This window comes from Dendrobates tinctorius, unplaced genomic scaffold (genome assembly GCF_039654945.1).
Source record: "Dendrobates tinctorius isolate UK_male_01 unplaced genomic scaffold, ASM3965494v1 ptg000098l, whole genome shotgun sequence".
Lineage (NCBI taxonomy): Eukaryota > Metazoa > Chordata > Amphibia > Anura > Dendrobatidae > Dendrobates > Dendrobates tinctorius.
The window spans coordinates 3,360,718-3,378,735 of record NW_027361766.1 but is presented as its reverse complement, the minus strand read 5'-3'; the positions used below and the strand labels follow the sequence as shown (position 1 = coordinate 3,378,735).

The window sequence follows — 18,018 nt, the reverse complement described above, 5'->3', positions numbered from 1 at the left end:
GGTCCTGGCTCACTGCAGTGTCCGCAGCAAGGAGAGAAAGCAGTGTGTCCACATACTCCAATTCAGGAACTCACGCAGTGAGTGATTGGTGGCACCAGAGAGACACAGATTTGATGTTTTGGGCAAAGAACACTTTCAATCACCAGAAAGGGAGGCAGACATATCTATGGTTTGGAACAGACCCCTCTTAAAGAAACACTTTGATCAAAGTCTTTCTTCTCTTAATATATTGTAGTCATCAAATTATATAGCACTGTGTACTTAGAATTGCTTATTCTGAATTTCTACCCAGATAACGCTTCTCTTTTCTCTGCTCTATGTAGAAACAGGAAGTCTCCATTCCCTGCATGAATCATTCCCCTCTTCAACTCCAGACCCAGCTGCTGCCTCCTCCCCCTGAGGAGGACTTTTGCAGTGATTCATGACTTGTGCAGGGAAAATTGACCACCTGTTCCTATATAGAGCTTACAAGGATTCAGCTAGTCAGTTTTTTAATCATGTGATGTCATAGACCTAATGGAAAAGAGAAGAATTAGCTGGGTATAAAGGCAAAATGCTATAAAACATGATAACTGCATTATCTTAATAGGACACAAACTTTGATAGGAGTGATTCTTTACAAAAATTGACACACAGTATTTGGTAGATCTGTTGCGCTACTGGAAATCTAAGCTCCTGTCCCACAGTTTTGTGACTAATAAGGGCTGGGGACTGATACATATGGTGTTTAGGCTGAATGTACACAGGAATGTAGCAGTACAGTAATGGAGGGGTCCAGGAGGCTTGGTTTCCAGATTGCAAATTTTGAAGAATGTAAGAAACGAACCGACAGGAGGAAAATCCAAGATCGTCAAGTGCGTTATGTCGGACCCAATGCTACATATTGCCTTTTGGCACGAACACGGATATAGCTGACACATGTAGCTGAACGTGTTCCTACATGATTTCTCTTCATTTGTCTAAGCTCTTCATCTGATGGATGCTCACTGCACTCAAAACACGGCACAAGGGTAAGGCTTTATTTGAAAGGCAGATGGGAAGGAGTGCAGACTGTTTAGACAGTGTGAGGTAGCGCTGTCATTCAAGGGGATACTCGCTCAGCAGCCACAAAATCAGATCCAGCACAGGTTTCCATAAAGACATAACAGACCATGTGGTTTATTCAGCAGCATAAACCCATAACAGCAACATAAAGTTCACTTAACAGCATAGCGTCCGTGACAGAGTTCAGCTCTGTTACTCTGTAGTCATACAGGTTAAACATGCACAGGCTTTCTAGCCTCTGTTATCTCACCCACGTCAGGGTCACTCATGGTTCCTTTAGCATACTGCAGACGTCCATTCCCTCCAGGGAATTAGCAGGCACGTGAAGTCATTGCACACAGCGTTCACTTGCTGTCAGAAGGCAGCCCCCACCTCTCTCTCAGACAGGGCCTTCCACACTGGACCAACCAGGTCCCAGCATTCACCCCATGTGACCTACCCTGGCCACATTATATGGTCCATAGCCACGCCCACCGGGTCACATGACGCTGACCTCATCACAGGTCCTTCAAGCACTTACACACTCTTTACAACAGTGTTCTTTAAACACACCCCCTGGGTGGGTTTGTAGGTAACCAGGTCCGCCCATCTCTCTAGTTACCTGGAGACTTCTTCCTGACACATTGAAGCAACACCTCAGCAATGTCATTGCTGATCCACACACATACATAAGTCTCCATCTCAAGGCCACCCACCTTGAGATACATAACGGTCCTTCCATATTCTGCCACTCATCCTCTCTCTTGGGACCTCCACACAGCGCCCCCTAGCGGACACAGTGGTCATTACACCACATACCTCCCCCCTCTGTTCTAACTTGTGGGGTTGAACACACAACCTTACATCAGGCTCTCGAGACCGGGCAAGAACTGTCTCGTATCATACGGCCTCATCTCTACGTTAGGCCTCCCCCGCCCCCAGCGGTCAGAATATCAGCTCTGATCTTTGGTCCTCCAGTTACAGTCTGTCTGTGTCATCAGACACTATCTAGTCACCACATTCCTCTCCCTGTTTGTTCCGTTCCCCGACCAGCTCCCCCAGTTGGTACGGTCATCAGTCTTAGTTGGGCCTACTGTCTGGCCTGAGTCTGACCCATTCAGCGTCTCACAGGAACCAATGTCTCTCAGCCTCGTACGGCCCGTCGAACTGCCACTTTCTGACATTCTTTGGCCACTTGCCATGTCACTACTTGGAGGAACCCTTCGGGTCCTTACATGTTGGGTTGGAGGCGGCTGCCACCTAGTATTCCGTACTTCTTTATTAATTTGCCGGCAGTCCAGCCTCAACTGCTCAATCTCTTGCAGGTACCCCACTCGATACTCCAAGAGCATCCGAAAGTCTCTCAGGCTTTCCCCGGAGCCAACCACCATGACGGGAATCCTACCTTCTTCACTGGATACCTGGTCTTCATCATCAGGAGGGATCCTCATCCTCACCACACCGGAGATATTCACAAGGTCTTGCATTACCTTCCCAGATCTTCCAATGATTCTCCCAATCAGAGCTTTGGCTACCGTAACCACCTCTTTCTGCAAACCCAGCCGATCCATAGCCTCCCTTGCCAAGTCTAGGCGTCGAACAGCCTTCACATTACTCCGCCTGATCAGCTGTTTGGCGTGGAGACATTGCAGATGCATCTCCTTCAGGACAGCTACTCGGTTTGATGTATCTTCTCTGGCTGATACTATCACCAACTGCCGAGTCTCAGGTGCCCAGCGCACCTTCCACACTTTGACCGCCTCTTTGAAAGCCTCATGCACACCTTCCTCAGCACAGGCTTCTTGCATGTGTTCTGGTACATCAATCACAGACTGGAAGGTTGTGGTCTTGCTCTCTTCCTGGACCGAAGGCTCTAGCTTTACCACGGACACTTCCATCACTATCGTTGACCCGACCGGGTGACTGTCTTCTTCAGTTCTTAACTCACCAACTACACACGATTTGATCACTTCATGACCCTTTGCCACGATGGCTACTGGCAGTTCTGTCTTATTATCACTCGCGCTCACCCGCGGTAAGTCTTCGTCCAACTTCTCCAGCAGAAGACTTTTTACTACTCCTCTGAGTTCCTCCATCTCTTCCTTGAGGTTCTTGTTCACACTTTGCAAGGTGGACAGGTGACCTCTGAGCTCCAAGGCTTCATTCTCGAGCCCCTCCACCCTGTGCTCGGCCAGTTGTCTCAGGACTCTTTCTTGTTCGAGATGTCCTTCCACTGTCTCCTTTATCAGCTTTATCTCACGATCCTGTTCTCTTTTGGCCAGCATGTGTCTCACCACTACCTCTTTGATTATATTGTCAAAGGGTACCACTGGGTCAGTCCCACCAGTCGAGTGAACCGTCCCGTTACCGTTTAACCGTGTCAGGTCCATAAGTTGGGCAGATGTACTACTTCTTCCGGTCAGTTCTACCTCTGACCTGTCCACGTCAGGAGCCGTCACTGTCTCAGTGTCTGCTGGCCCCACAGTCGAAACGTCTCCATTGTCCGACTATACATCATCAAACAAAACAAAGTCCCAGCCCCTCTCCAAGGCATAGACTAAGTCCCGTGGTATCCCGCCCCCTTGGCACTCACCACTTTCGGTCCCCTTGAACATTACTCTGTCTACTGCATAGTTCACCGTGACCCCATGTTTACAGCGAACCCTGGCGTTTTTCTCGGTCAGAGATAAAACGAGAGGAGTTCCTGTCAGAGTCACCTGACTGAGTCAAGTCAACCCGAGACTCCTTCCTGGTGCAGCATCACGGTACACACCTGTGGCCCGTCATTATCCGGAAAATACATGCCGCACTCCTCAAAACTCATACAGACACAATGCGGTTCCCCAGACATACCCACTGAGGCAACCAGTGCTGCCATTTCCTGAACCACCCCAATTTGGGTCACCGCCCCCTCCCGGGACTCCACCCCTTTTTGGGTTACCACCCCAATTTGGGTCACCGCCCCCTTCTGGGACTCCACTTCTTTTTGGGTTACCACCCCAATTTGGGTCACCGCCCCCTTCTGGGACTCCACCCCCTTTTGGGCTACCACCCCGATTTGGGCCACCGCCCCCTTTCAGGATCTCCCCATGTCTGTTATACCGGTCTTCTCAGACCACCGTTCACACAACACAGTTTATGTCTTTTAACGATACCACACAAGTCCTTGCTGGCACCACCACAGCTCCTGCTGTCACCGATCACCTACACCACCGGCTGCTGTTCACACACAGCGGCTGGTGTCCTCTTCGCAACCCCGCCGAATTACAGGGAGCCGCTTGTTCCCTTCGTAACCCCGCCGAGTTACAGGAAGCCGTTTGTCACCTTCTTGACTCTCCCACTTGAGTCACCGCAGGCTGAGTTGAGAAAAGAAAAAAAAAAACAACACAAAAAAACTCACGTGTCCTTTCTGTGTGCTATTCAGGACGTTCCATCTCCTCTCCTGAGACCGTCCAACACACAGGGTGCACCGGGTGCTATTCAGGGAGCCGACCCTCCTCCCAGGGTTTCCCAACAAACCAGCCACACCAGATCCAGGGGCTTAACGGGTGCTCTTCAGAACATCCGTCTCCGCCTGAGACTGCCCAACACTCACGCTTCACCAGGTCCAAGGTCATACCACATGCTCCAGGGATCCGATTCTTCTCCCAGAACCTCCCAACACTGACCCTCCAGGACCTTGCTCACTGAACCCTCCAGGTACACAGTCTTTCACACTGACCCAGGTCAGTACAACACGAACACCTGTCCGTTACCTGTGTCGGCCCCACAGGTCCTCGGATACCTCTTCTCCACAGAGGCACCCCATCAATCACCAGTCTCTTTCTCACTGACCCCGGTCAGTACAACACGGTTATCACGACCGTCACCTGCAGGCCACGCAGGTTCTCGGACCCCTCTACCGCAAAGGTATCCTATAAGTCTCTTTCTCCTGGGGAAACGGCCGCACTGGGCTCACCGATCTGGACAGTGCCTTACTCACTAGGCCGCTCCACGGTTCCAGAACCACAGCCGGGCAGTGACTACCCCAACCGTCAGCCTTCCTGGCTCAGCGTTGCCCTTAGCAACCGACTTTGTAGTCCTCTTCCGTTGCTCCCAGTAACAAGGCTACAATAATGCCCATAGCTTTCTCCACCAATTGTAAGGTAGCGCTGTCATTCAATTAGGGGATACTCGCTCAGCAGCCACAAAATCAGATCCAGCACAGGTTTCCATAAAGACATAACAGTCCATGTGGTTTATTCAGCAGCATAAACCCATAACAGCAACATAAAGTTCACTAAGGCTACTTTCACACATCCGGTGTGTGGGGTCCGGCGGCGTGCGGCGAAAAGCCGGGCCGCCGGATCCGGCCTGCAGCTGTGACACCGGATGTGTGTGCGGCGAGACGATACGGCTCGGACATTATTAAAGGAGCCGCAGGACGAGGTGGACAGAGGCAGCCAATGAGACAGCTGCTGAAAGGGAGGTGAGGGGAGGAGAGGATAGGGGAGGGGAGGGGAGGGGGGTGGAGAGAGAGAGACATGGGGGGTTAACACTTAGTGTCCAGGCAAGAGAATCTCTCTCTCTTGCCGGGCACTTGTGGGGTTAACCCCACAGAGAGAGATCTCTCACCCAGACACTGTGAGTGTTAACCCCACAAGTGCCCGGCGAGAGAGATCTCTCACAAGTGTCCGGGTGACAGAGAGAGATCTCTCTCTCTCTCGCCGGGCACTTGTGGGGTTAACATTCACAGAGTCCGGGCATGCGCTGTGGAAAAAGCCGGTCCGGCGCTGCAAAAAAACGTTACATGGAACGTTTTTTCCAGACGCCGGACAGGCTGTTTTTGCCGGATCAGGCAAAAACCGGATACGCCGCATAGGTATCCGGCGCGATGCGGCAATAATGAAACTGAATGGGGGAAAAACCGGATCCGGTGGCAACCGGCGCCGGATCCGGTTTTTACACTTTTCGCCGCATCGCGCCTGATGCTGAAAACCGGATGTGTGAAAGAGGCCTTACTGTAACAGCATAGCGTCCGTGACAGAGTTCAGCTCTGTTAGTCATACAGGTTAAACATGCACAGGCTTTCTAGCCTCAGTTATCTCACCCACGTCAGGGTCACTCATGGTTCCTTTAGTATACTGCAGACGTCCATTCCCTCCAGGGAATTAGCAGGCACGTGAAGTCATTGCACACAGCGTTCACTTGCTGTCAGAAGGCAGCCCCCATCTCTCTCTCAGACAGGGCTTTTCACACTGGACCAACCAGGTCCCAGCATTCACCCCATGTGACCTACCGTGGCCACATTATAATGGTCCATAGCCACGCCCACCGGGTCACATGACTCTGACCTCATCACAGGTCCTTCAAGCATTTACACACTCTTTACAAGAGTGTTTTTTAAACACACCCCCTGGGTGGGTTTGTAGGTAACCAGGTCCGCCCATCTCTCTAGTTACCTGGAGACTTCTCCCTGACACATTGAAGCAACACCTCAGCAATGTCATTGCTGATCCAAACACATACATAAGTCTCCATCTCAAGGCCACCCACCTTGAGATACATAACGGTCCTTCCATATTCTGCCACTCATCCTCTCTTGGGACCTCCACACAGCGCCCCCTAGTGGACAGAGTGGTCAATACACCACAACAGATATGACATACAATAAACAGCAGTAATCACCATAAACGGCTATTGAAGAAACATGACATAAAAATGTAATGGCTTCCAAATGTACAACAAATCCTCTTGAAATAAGTGCCCACATATCTCAAGGTAGAGGAACGTCTGCGGAAAGACTGGAGAAGAACCCATTAATATTTGATCCAAAGTATGTCTGAGCTTCTTGTAAGACATAAGGATGGTTAGGTACGTAAGTGCAGTTGCCAACAAGGAGGGTCCAAAAAGGGATAGCAGGATTGTAGTATCGCAAGATTGTCAAATGCTACACTGAAGAAACAGGAGGAAAAGTTTAATATGAAGTTGAGGTGTAGATGAACTGATATTTTGGAAAGAACATTCAATTAAAAACACTCATGATTGCAATCAATGGTAACCACATCACCATATCCCTACTCTAAAGGCCACCAGGCACATTAATCCCTAAACCCCTAGGTCATTTTCCTCCCCTTCTTCCAAGAACCATATTTTTTTTTATTTTTTTTTTCAACAAAGTCGTATGAGGGCTTTTTTTTTGAGGGATGAGTGGTATTCTTCAATGACACAATTGATTTTACCATACCGTGTACTGGAAAAAGGGGAAAAAAATCCAAATGCGGTGAAATTCTACAATAGTTTTTCTTTACCATGTTCACAATATAGTAAAACTGACCTGGCAATATGATTCCCCAGGTCCGTAAAAGTATGCAGATACCAAACATGTATGATTTATTTTTGATTATGTGGTTAACAAAATTGAGAAAGCTGTATAAAAAAAAAAAAAAATTGCTTGTGTCGCCATTTTCCGAGACTCGTAATGGTTTTCCTTTTCAGGATATGGGGCTGTGTAAGGCCTCAATTTGTGCGCCGAGCTGACATTTTTACCGATACCATTTTGGGGTACATACAATGTTTTGATCACATCTTTCTATACTAATGCACAAAGCATGGGCAACAAACAAGGAGAATTGGAACTACTAACACAGGAAAAGAAATATGATGTCATTGGAATCACTGAAACTTGGTGGGACAATACACATGATTGGAATACAAGACTAGAAGGATACAACTTATTTGCAAGAAACAGATTTGATAAGCGAGGAGGGGGTGTCGCATTGTATGTTAGAAACGCGTATATCTGCACAGAGATTGAAGCTTCAGAGACTGGGAGTTCTGTGGAAACTGTTTGGGTAAGAATACAAGGACAGAACAATGGAAAGGACACCATTGTAGGCATTTACTACAGGCCGCCTGTGCAAGCTGAAGATATGGATGAACTCTTTATGCATCAAATGGCCAAGTTCTCCAAAAAATATGACATAGTTGTCATGGGAGATTTCAACTATCCAGACATTTGTTGGGAATCTCTCTCAGGCAAAACTAACAGGTCAAGGAAATTCTTATCCTCTGTTGCTGACAACTTTATCTTCCAAAAGGTAAGGGAGAAAACAAGGGGAACTGCTACCTTGGATCTAATCCTTATAAACAGGGAGGAAATGGTTGAGGAGGTAAAAGTGGCTGGGACCCTAGGAGGTAGCGACCATGCTATTTTAGAATTTTGGATAACTAGAGGCGGAAGACCTGTGAAGACTCAGACATCAAGGTTAGATTTCAGAAAGGCAGATTTTAAAGGATTCAGAAAGAGAATTGGAGGGATCCAATGGCTGGATATCCTTAAAGACAAAAATGTCCAGGAAGGATGGGAAATCTTGAAAAATGAAATTCTCAAAGCACAGTTGTTAACAATTCCGAAAAGAGGGAAGAATAGGAAGCATTTAAGGAAACCAGGATGGATGAACACAGAACTTAAGCACATGCTAAAAAGGAAGAAAAAAATGTTTATAAAATGGAAAGAGGGAGGCATATCTAAAGAAGAATATAATGCTGTCTGCAGAACCTGCAGGGCACAAATCAGATTATCTAAAGCTGAAAATGAATTGAGGCTTGCAAGAGATGTCAAAAGCAATAATAAAGGATTTTGGGGATATGTCAAAAGTAAAAGAAAAGTCAAAGATGCTATAGGATTTTTACAGGATGAAAATGATGAAATGGTAAGACAGGATGTTGAGAAGGCTGAACTTTTAAATTCCTATTTTGCATCTGTTTTCTCTCAGAAAGGAAATGTAACATCAACTGTTATTCACTGTCCTATTAAGGGAATAGAAGAATCCAGGATATCTATAAACAGAAAGATAGTGAGGAAACACTTAGCTAACCTAAATGAATTCAAGTCTCCAGGTCCAGATGAATTACACCCCAGAGTACTGAAGGAGATAGCAGAAGAAATTTTCGAACCCCTCTCCATAATCTTTGAAAATTCTTGGAGAACAGGAGAAGTGCCAGAAGACTGGAGAAGAGCAAATGTTGTTCCTATCTTCAAAAAGGGGAAGAAGGTGGACCCAGGCAACTATAGGCCGGTGAGTCTGACTTCTATACCAGGAAAGATCTTTGAACAAATTATTAAACAACATGTATGTCAATACCTGGATAAGAATGAAGTGATTAAACAGAGTCAGCATGGGTTTGTAACTAATAAGTCATGTCAGACTAACTTAATTTCCTTCTATGATGGTATCACTGATTGGGTGGATCAAGGAAATGCTGTAGATATAGTATATCTTGACTTCAGCAAAGCATTTGACAAAGTCTCTCATACAATCCTTATTGAAAAAATGACTAAGTATGGAATGGACAAGGCAACTGTTAGGTGGATTCATAACTGGCTTAGTGATCGGACACAAAGAGTGGTCGTAAATGGCTGCACATCCAGTTGGAAGAATGTCTCAAGTGGGGTACCACAGGGCTCTGTCCTGGGCCCTGTATTGTTCAACATCTTTATCAACGATTTAGATGAAGGAATTGAGGGTAAACTGATTAAATTTGCTGATGACACAAAGCTAGGAGGGATAGCTAATACTAGAGAAGAGAGAGAGAGGATTCAAAAAGATTTAAATAAACTGGAGAAGTGGGCAGCAACTAACAGAATGGTTTTTAACAGGGAGAAATGCAAAGTACTACATCTGGGCAATAAAAATGAAAAAAGCATATATAGAATGGGAGGAATAGGGCTAAGTGACAGCACATGTGAAAAAGACTTGGGTATACTAATAGATAACAGACTGTATATGAGTCAACAGTGTGATGCAGCAGCAAAAAAGGCAAATGCAATTCTAGGATGTATTAACAGAAGCATACAGTCTAGATCACGTGAAGTCATTATTTCCCTCTACTCCTCTTTGGTCAGACCTCATCTGGAATATTGTGTCCAGTTTTGGGCACATTTTAAAAAAGACATCAACAAACTGGAGCAAGTTCAGAAAAGAGCGACCAGAATGGTGACCGGTCTGCAAACCCTGTCTTATGAGGAAAGGTTGCAGGATTTGGGAATGTTTAGTTTGCAAAAGAGAAGACTGAGAGGAGACTTAATAGCTGTCTACAAATATCTAAAGGGCTGTCACATTGTAGAAGGATCAACTTTATTTTCATTTGCACAAGGAAAGACTAGAAGCAATGGGATGAAACTGAATGGGAGGAGACACAGATTAGATATTAGAAAAAACTTTTTGACAGTTAGAGTGATCAATGAGTGGAACAGGCTGCCACGAGAAGTGGTGAGTTCTCCTTCAATGGAAGTCTTCAAACAGAGGCTGGACAGACATGACTGGGATGATTTAGCGAATCCTGCTTTGAGCAGGGGGTTGGACCAGATGGCCCAGGAGGTCCCTTCCAACTCTACGATTCTATGATTCTATGATTATTGCAATGTTGCGGCGGCCATAAACAAACAATTCTGGAGTTTCCATTTTTTCTCATTATGTTGTTTACTGATCTGATTAATTAATTGTATATTTTGATAGACCGGACATTTCTGAGCGCAGCAATAACCAATTATCATAATTACAGGCATATGGGGTAATTAGCAGACCCCTGGCTGTCATGACAGCCCATCAGAGCCCCGCGATCACGTGACAGGCGTGCAGATTGCCGGGATGAATGATGCACTTCAGGTCGGTGTCTGTTAAATCTTGCTGCCTGTGATTGACAGTGTGATTTAACTGGTTAATAGCAGCGGGCCAAGTACCGCTCAACCTGTGACTATTAGAGGCATGTGATGACTGATAACGATGGTGGAATAATTCTTATGCTTTTTTTGTTGTACTAAAAGTTGGGTTACTTTTGTAGAACTCTACACATAATTTTTGGACACTGTGTAATCATTTCCATTATTTGCTCATAGTTTCAGCTGGTACTCACAGGGTATCGTTCTTAGGTACAGGTTATCTCTTATCACTTGCTGTAGCTTATGGTCTATGGATCCCTTCTGGAACTGTAGGCTCAGATAGTGACGAAGATCTTTATTAATAACTTTACCTGTAAAAAAAGAAAAGAAACCTTGTTAAAATTTCTACATCCCCTTTACTTGTTTCCACCAAGAGTAATTTGATGAACAGTGCCCTGGTCTTCTGTATAGTCCGGTCATCCATGGCAGCCTGCCTTCACTTCTGCGCTTGGCATGCTCAGCTTGGCATCCTGGGTGGCTCTGGGGTTTAATAGGGTCTCTGGCACCTTACAAGTCCTGGTGACTAGGCCACACAAGAAGTCAAGACGTAGCATGACCTAGAAAGCGTAAGAGGTGTCCAAGATGTGGGGTACATCAGCAGTGAAGACCAGCTTCTACGGAGGCCCGGACTGGACATCAAACCAGGACAGCATGAATCAAATTGCCCAACTCTGATGAACAGCACAAAACAATTATAGACACTTGAATGAATATTTCCATTAAAGGGAATCTGTCACCCCTTTTTTGAGATATCATATAATGATATCATTCAATTGTGTGTCACATAAGGATTCTCTTAGTACTTTTGCTTCCCCCTGACCCCGCACCTTTCATGCATAAATATTTTTTTTATATCGGTTCAGATGTATGTAAACTGCAGTGGCCTGGTCCGATGGGCGGGGCTTATTCAACTGCTCCCCCTCCCTGTCTTGCTCTACACATTTCTTCCTGTGTAGAGCAAGACAGGGAGGGGGAGCAGTTGAATAAGCGCCACCCATCGGACCGGACCACGGCAGTTTACATACATCTGAACCGATATAAAAAAGGTATTTATGCATGAAAGGTGCGGGGTCAGGGGGAAGCAAAAGTACTAAGAGAATCCTTATGTGACACACAATTGAATGATATCATTATATGATATCTCAAAAAAGGGGTGACAGATTCCCTTTAAGTTGTCTAGGATTAGAAAACAGATTCATCTCTCTTCCCCCAAGCAAATGCAGTTCCTTCTCATTTAAGTTGAGGGGGCTGAATCGTGTTACCAGGGGCAGAAGTGGCATCCTTTATGTGATTAAAGAATCCATTTTTAATCCTGGATGCCTCCTACTTCTACATTTCTAGCTGTGCCTGAGGAAAGTTAAGGCCTTAACGATATGTGCGGTTATCGTTCAATTGAAAAAAAAATAGGTCTTGCTTCTCAGTGGACTAGGTAGACATTTGAAGTCAATAAATGGTTTTATTTCAAGCAGTTTACTAATGCCTGGTTGGGCTTGATTTCTTATCTCGAAGATTAAAGCAGTCGTCACACACAGCGATCTCACCAGCGAAATCGGTGTGTGTGCCGGGTATCACTGATAGTCCTGGAAAGGCCAGGACATTTTTTTGATCTCTGGTCTCCCGCTGGCCAGCACGCATCACTGCGTGTGGCAGGTGGGAGACCAGCGATCAGCGAGCTGGTAACCAAGGTAAACATCGGGTTTCTAAGCACCGCGCTGGTAACTAAGGTACACAGTGGGTAACTAAGCGACGTGCGTCGCTTGTTACCCGCATGTCGCTGTCCTGACCGCTGGTGAAGCTGCCTGTTTGGCAGCTCACCAGCGACCATGTAGTGACACACCAGCGATCCTAACAGGTTCACATCGTTGTCGGGATCGCTGGTGAGTCGCTATGTGTGACGGGGGCATAAGAAAAGCTTATAGTGAGTAAACTCGACAGAAGCAAACTCCCCTCTCTCCATGAAGAACACATGTAGCAGAGCATGCATGTTTATAGGGGGAGAAGCCGGCAGAAGAAAGAACTGTTGGAAAAACAAGTCTTAGACTTGAGAGAGCACAGGGGAAATTTAAAAAGTAATCAGGATTAGGATTTTACCACCTGAGAGTGGCATAACGTAGGACCAAAGCTCCCAATTCCAGCGAGGTGTCACTTACTGGACTGCTTTCTGTAGTTTTGATAAAATCACAGTTTTATCAGCAGGAGATTATCACTAGAGGACTAGTGAACCAGCTGTCATGTAGTCCTCATATTCATGAGCTCTGTATAACCTCGCCCCAGCACTGATTGGTAGCTTTCTGTGTACACCGTATGTTGGCAGAAAGCTGCTAATTAGTGGTGTGGGTTAGGGTTATTTAGAGCTCAAAATTCAGCTAACTGCTCGATCGGCAGGACGTAAGACAGTAATTACAGCAAACAAATCAGTGATACAATGCGGGAATCACGGTCTCTGCCCCTACATTATGCTGCTCTCAGATGAGGGAACCAAAATCTGGTGACATATTCCCATTAAATCTTACTTGTAATTCTAATTTATAATTTCATTTTACACATGATTTCTTCAATTTTTCATTCATATAAGTTTAGATGATCTTAAAAGGGAAGCTATCATTAAGAATGACCTATGGAATAAATACGGTTTGTGTGTAAACTGCATTTTTTTAAATTTTGGACAATTTAATTTTATTTTTTAACGTAACAAATTTAATAAAGAAAAATGACTAATCTTTCAATTTTCACACTGGCCACTGGGGCATTTTAAACTCATACTTCTTGTTTCAGGAAACAACACATGACACGTGCATTGCCACAATGGTCAAACGCCAACCTTATGTTTTATATTGAAGTGTCTAAGGAGACTGTGGAAAGGTCATTGTGAAGGGAGAAGGAGCATGGCCAGCTGTGACATCGCCTACTGTCAATGATGGATCCTGCGTGATCACCTGTATATAGAGGTGCTGCCTGTAATCCTAACCCTAGTAATAAGAAAACTCGAAAAAATTGTTCCTGAAAAAAACAAGACGTTTGAGCCTAATAAAGCCCCTGTGGACACAGAAAGTTGCATTATTACTATTTTTGCTTTAATAATGACTGTAATATAAAACATTTCCTTTTTTAAACACAAGCAACACAGAAACTTTATTCAAACAATAGGCCATTTTCTGATAACAGCTTCCCATTAAACACGACCTTTAATTGTTGGCTTGTTTGCAGGATCTTATCCCTATGCCCTCTCCAATACATAACAAAATGCACTGAGGCAGGGAGATGGTCCTTTCCGAATATCGCCAAAAGGAGGAAAACAGCTGTTCTATATAATAAAATCAGAGCAAATCTCGTTAACAATCCAGACACTCCAGATAGAAATGGAACCGCAGTATTGCACGTTACTTACTCACTGACGGTTTTTAAGCTAATTTAGTCATTTTCATGTTTCCTTTATATGTGCGCTGCCCTGCTTCGCTCTATAGAGATTTAATGTAAGAACTTCCTTTTGTGCAAGATAAAGCCTCAAAAGATTTGTAGTGAATACATCTCAGCCCAAGCATTGTATATGGACCTATTTCTGGAATGCATGCCTCCCAATGGGCTCCATTTGTCAGATCACGTCAAGCTAGTGAACATTTGACAAACTTCCTGATAGCTGAATCACTGCCATGTCTTTTGATTGTGGTCATGAATCAAAACCTGAAGAGCATAGTGAGAAACCTATTTTATTCTGGAAGATGTCAGCCAAATATAGAAACTGTGCAGAGTTTGCAAACCTTTTTACATAACTCGGTAGAAAGATATACGCTTAATGACTTCCCAACGTGCGCCATTGACCTGCACTGTTCCATCAGTCAGTGCCTAATTGCTAAAAGATATATGGTTAAGAATTTAATGAAGATTAAGCTGTGTTAATTACAAAAAAAAGTCTCTGCATTTCTTTAAGATTTTCCTTTCCTCCTTATATTGAATTCTACCAATAAATAGGAGCAAAAGGGTGACTCAGTGCTTCTATATGGTGCCTGGAGTCCAGTATTGAAATCCGACCAAGGGCAACTGTAAGGCGTCAGATTCCTGCGTCGGCTCTGCAGGAATCCAGACCCTTACATTCTGCGGTCTCTTGCTGTTTATCTACTGCAGAGGAGATTGCCTTGCAGCAAATCTCTCCAGAGGCTAAGTCCTTCAGTCCATCTTCTGAGCATGCTCATGAGACGATCTTCCATTGGAGATCGGGAGTCATGTGCTCAGGTCCTGCTTCAGATCTTATTGGTCCAGCTCGGAGATCTGGAGGCTTCCGGAAGTTCCCAGCTGCTATAAAAGGCACGCATGGCTGTTCCACCATGCATTAGTATAGTCATACTTGCTGCTGTGTGAATGAGGATGGATGCATGATTCTGGTGAATGACTCATTTGAAACCCCTACCCTCTGATATTACGTTTGTGGTTAGGGATTGAATTTAGTTCCAGCACCAGAGCGCCTCTGCTTCATCATCCACAGTTGCTAGCGTCCAACATTGCGCTTGCGTAGTAGCATTGTCGTGTAGCGGCAGTGTCACACGCCTCGCTGCAGTTGCAGCACTCCTTGGCATCCGCAGTTGCGACGTTGCACACACGGTAGGTCTAGAGGGATGCAGTCCCGCTGTCCTTGGCTCTGCTCCTGTGACCTGATACCATGTGTGCAACTATCCTGAGCACTGTGACTTTAACAGGCTCAGCCCTATTGTATTTGTCTTGTGTTTGGCGTCTCTGTGACTCAACAGAGATTGCTCTGCGCACCTGGGTGAAGTTTAACCCCGTGCGCACCTCCGCCATTTTGCTCCTGCCACCACTTAGCAGCAGTTATGTCACCTACTGCACGGTGGACCCCGAGCGGCGAACGCACTTTCCTTTTGCTTCTCAACCTGTTCCACACCGTTTCCACCCTCAATAACTGCATGCTGGAGCAGAATTTGAGGATGTAGAACTCCATTTCCACGTAGAGACAATATTTCAAGTATTCAAGGTTTCCATTAGGTCTCTCATCTTCCAGAAACTGCCAAGACTTTCCAGGAAGAGTTGATAGTTGGTGTGAAACGATTTTGTACGACTCATCAAATAAGTCGGTAATCTGTTGCCACTCATCAGGAGCCCTAAGAACCACCACTTACCTGAAGGTATCTGTGACTCTTCTTTTGATTAGCCAGCCTGGCATGACATCATTCATGGACATATAATGGTGCTCCAGGCCGGTTGATCAAAAGAAGATGGATGTCGTCAGATAAGAAGCAGTTCTCATGGCTTGCATCCTGCGACCATAGATTAATGATGTAGCCGATAGCGTGAATTGACTCTCAGGACCCGGTCCCGGTCTAGCTGACATGTAGAAAAAGGGTTTTATGAAGTCACTAATTACATTTAACATGGAATGAGACAAAGTTACTAATTGACTAAGAGAAGGATAAGCAATCATCATCTTTCTGAATTTTTACTGATGCCACTGCAACAATGTATACATCAGACAGACTCCAGGGTCGTGGCCTGCGACAGACTCCAGGGTCGTGGCCTGCGACAGACTCCAGGGTCGTGGCCTGCGACAGACTCCAGGGTCGTGGCCTGCGACAGACTCCAGGGTCGTGGCCTGCGACAGACTCCAGGGTCGTGGCCTGCGACAGACTCCAGGGTCGTGGCCTGCGACAGACTCCAGGGTCGTGGCCTGCGACAGACTCCAGGGTCGTGGCCTGCGACAGACTCCAGGGTCGTGGCCTGCGACAGACTCCAGGGTCGTGGCCTGCGACAGACTCCAGGGTCGTGGCCTGCGACAGACTCCAGGGTCGTGGCCTGCGACAGACTCCAGGGTCGTGGCCTGCGACAAAAATTGCAGAAAACTGCACAAAATTCTGTCGTACATCAGTAACACAAAATCATCAGACTCTTGATGCATAACACAGGACATCTTGATAGTAGACAGCTATCATTTCCCATTACATACATTCACTGATCATTGATGGTTTAACTGTAAGTACTCTCTCTCTCTTTTATTTTTTATTATAGCCCACAATACCCTTTGGGATAAAATTATTCATAGTAACATAGTTATTAAGGTTGAAGGAAGACTTAGTCCATCTAGTTCAACCCATATCCTATCCTAACTTGCCCTAACATGTTGATCCAGAGGAAGGCAAAAAAAAACCCCATGTGGCAAACAGTAAGCTTCACATTGGGGAAAAAAATTCCTTCCCGACTCCACATACGGCAATCAGACTAGCTCCCTGGATCAACGCAATATTAAGGAAACTAGTGTATATACCCTGTAATATTATACTTTTCAAGAAAGGCATCCAGTCCCTTCTTAAATTTTAGTAGGGAATCACTCATTACAACATCATATGGCAGAGAGTTCCATAGTCTCACTGCTCTTACAGTAAAGAATCCACGTCTGTGAGTATGCTTAAACCTTCTTTCCTCCAGACGTAGAGGATGCCCCCTTGTCCCCGTCACAGGTCTAAGAGTAAAAAGATCATTAGAAAGGTCTTTGTATTGTCCCCACATATATTTATACATTGTAATAAGATCACCCCTAAGCCTTCAATTTTCCAAACTAAATAACCCCAAGTGTAATAACCTGTCTTGGTACTGCAGACCCCTAGTTCCCTAATAACCTTGGTCGCTCTTCTCTGCACCCGCTCCAGTTCAGGACTATGTCTTTCTTATACACCGGAGACCAGAACTGTACAAAGTATTCTAAGTGTGGTCGCACTAGTGACTTATATAGAGGTAAAATTATGCTCTCCTCATGAGCATCTATGCCTCTTTTAATGCATCCCATTATTTTATTTGCCTTTGCAGCAGCTGCCTGACACTGGCCGCTAAATGTGAGTTTGTCGTCCACCCATACACCCAGGTCTTTTTCAGTGACCGTTTTGCCCAGTGTTTTACAATTAAGCACATAATTATACATCTTGTTCGTTCTACCCAAGTGCTTGACCTTACATTTATCCCCATAAAAGCTCATTTGCCATTTATCAGCCCAAGCTTCTAGTTTACATAAATCCTCCTGTAATATAAAATTGTCCTCCCCTGTATTGATTACCCTGCAGAGTTTAGTGTCATCTGCAAATATTGAAATTCTCCTCTCTATGACCCCTACAAGGTCATTAATAAATATGTTAAAAAGAAGCGGGCCCAAAACTGACCCCTGTGGTACTCCACTGCTAACCATGACCCAGTCCGAGTGTGCTCCATTAATAACCACCCTTTGTTTCCTATCCCTGAGCCAGCTCTTAACCCACCTACACATATTTTCCCCTATCCCCATTGTTCTCATTTTATGT

General features: G+C 45.4%; 1 protein-coding gene across 3 annotated transcripts in view; it reads right to left on the bottom strand.

Moving 5' to 3' along the window:
* Window positions 1-18,018, bottom strand: part of MAGI3 (membrane associated guanylate kinase, WW and PDZ domain containing 3) — a 414,340-nt gene that overhangs the window by 200,932 nt on the left and 195,390 nt on the right. For all 3 annotated transcript variants that reach the window (XM_073587058.1, XM_073587056.1, XM_073587057.1), the window contains exon 2: window positions 10,921-11,037. In XM_073587058.1, the coding sequence (XP_073443159.1) occupies window positions 10,921-11,037 (117 nt within the window). The remainder of the gene's footprint in view (window positions 1-10,920; window positions 11,038-18,018) is intronic.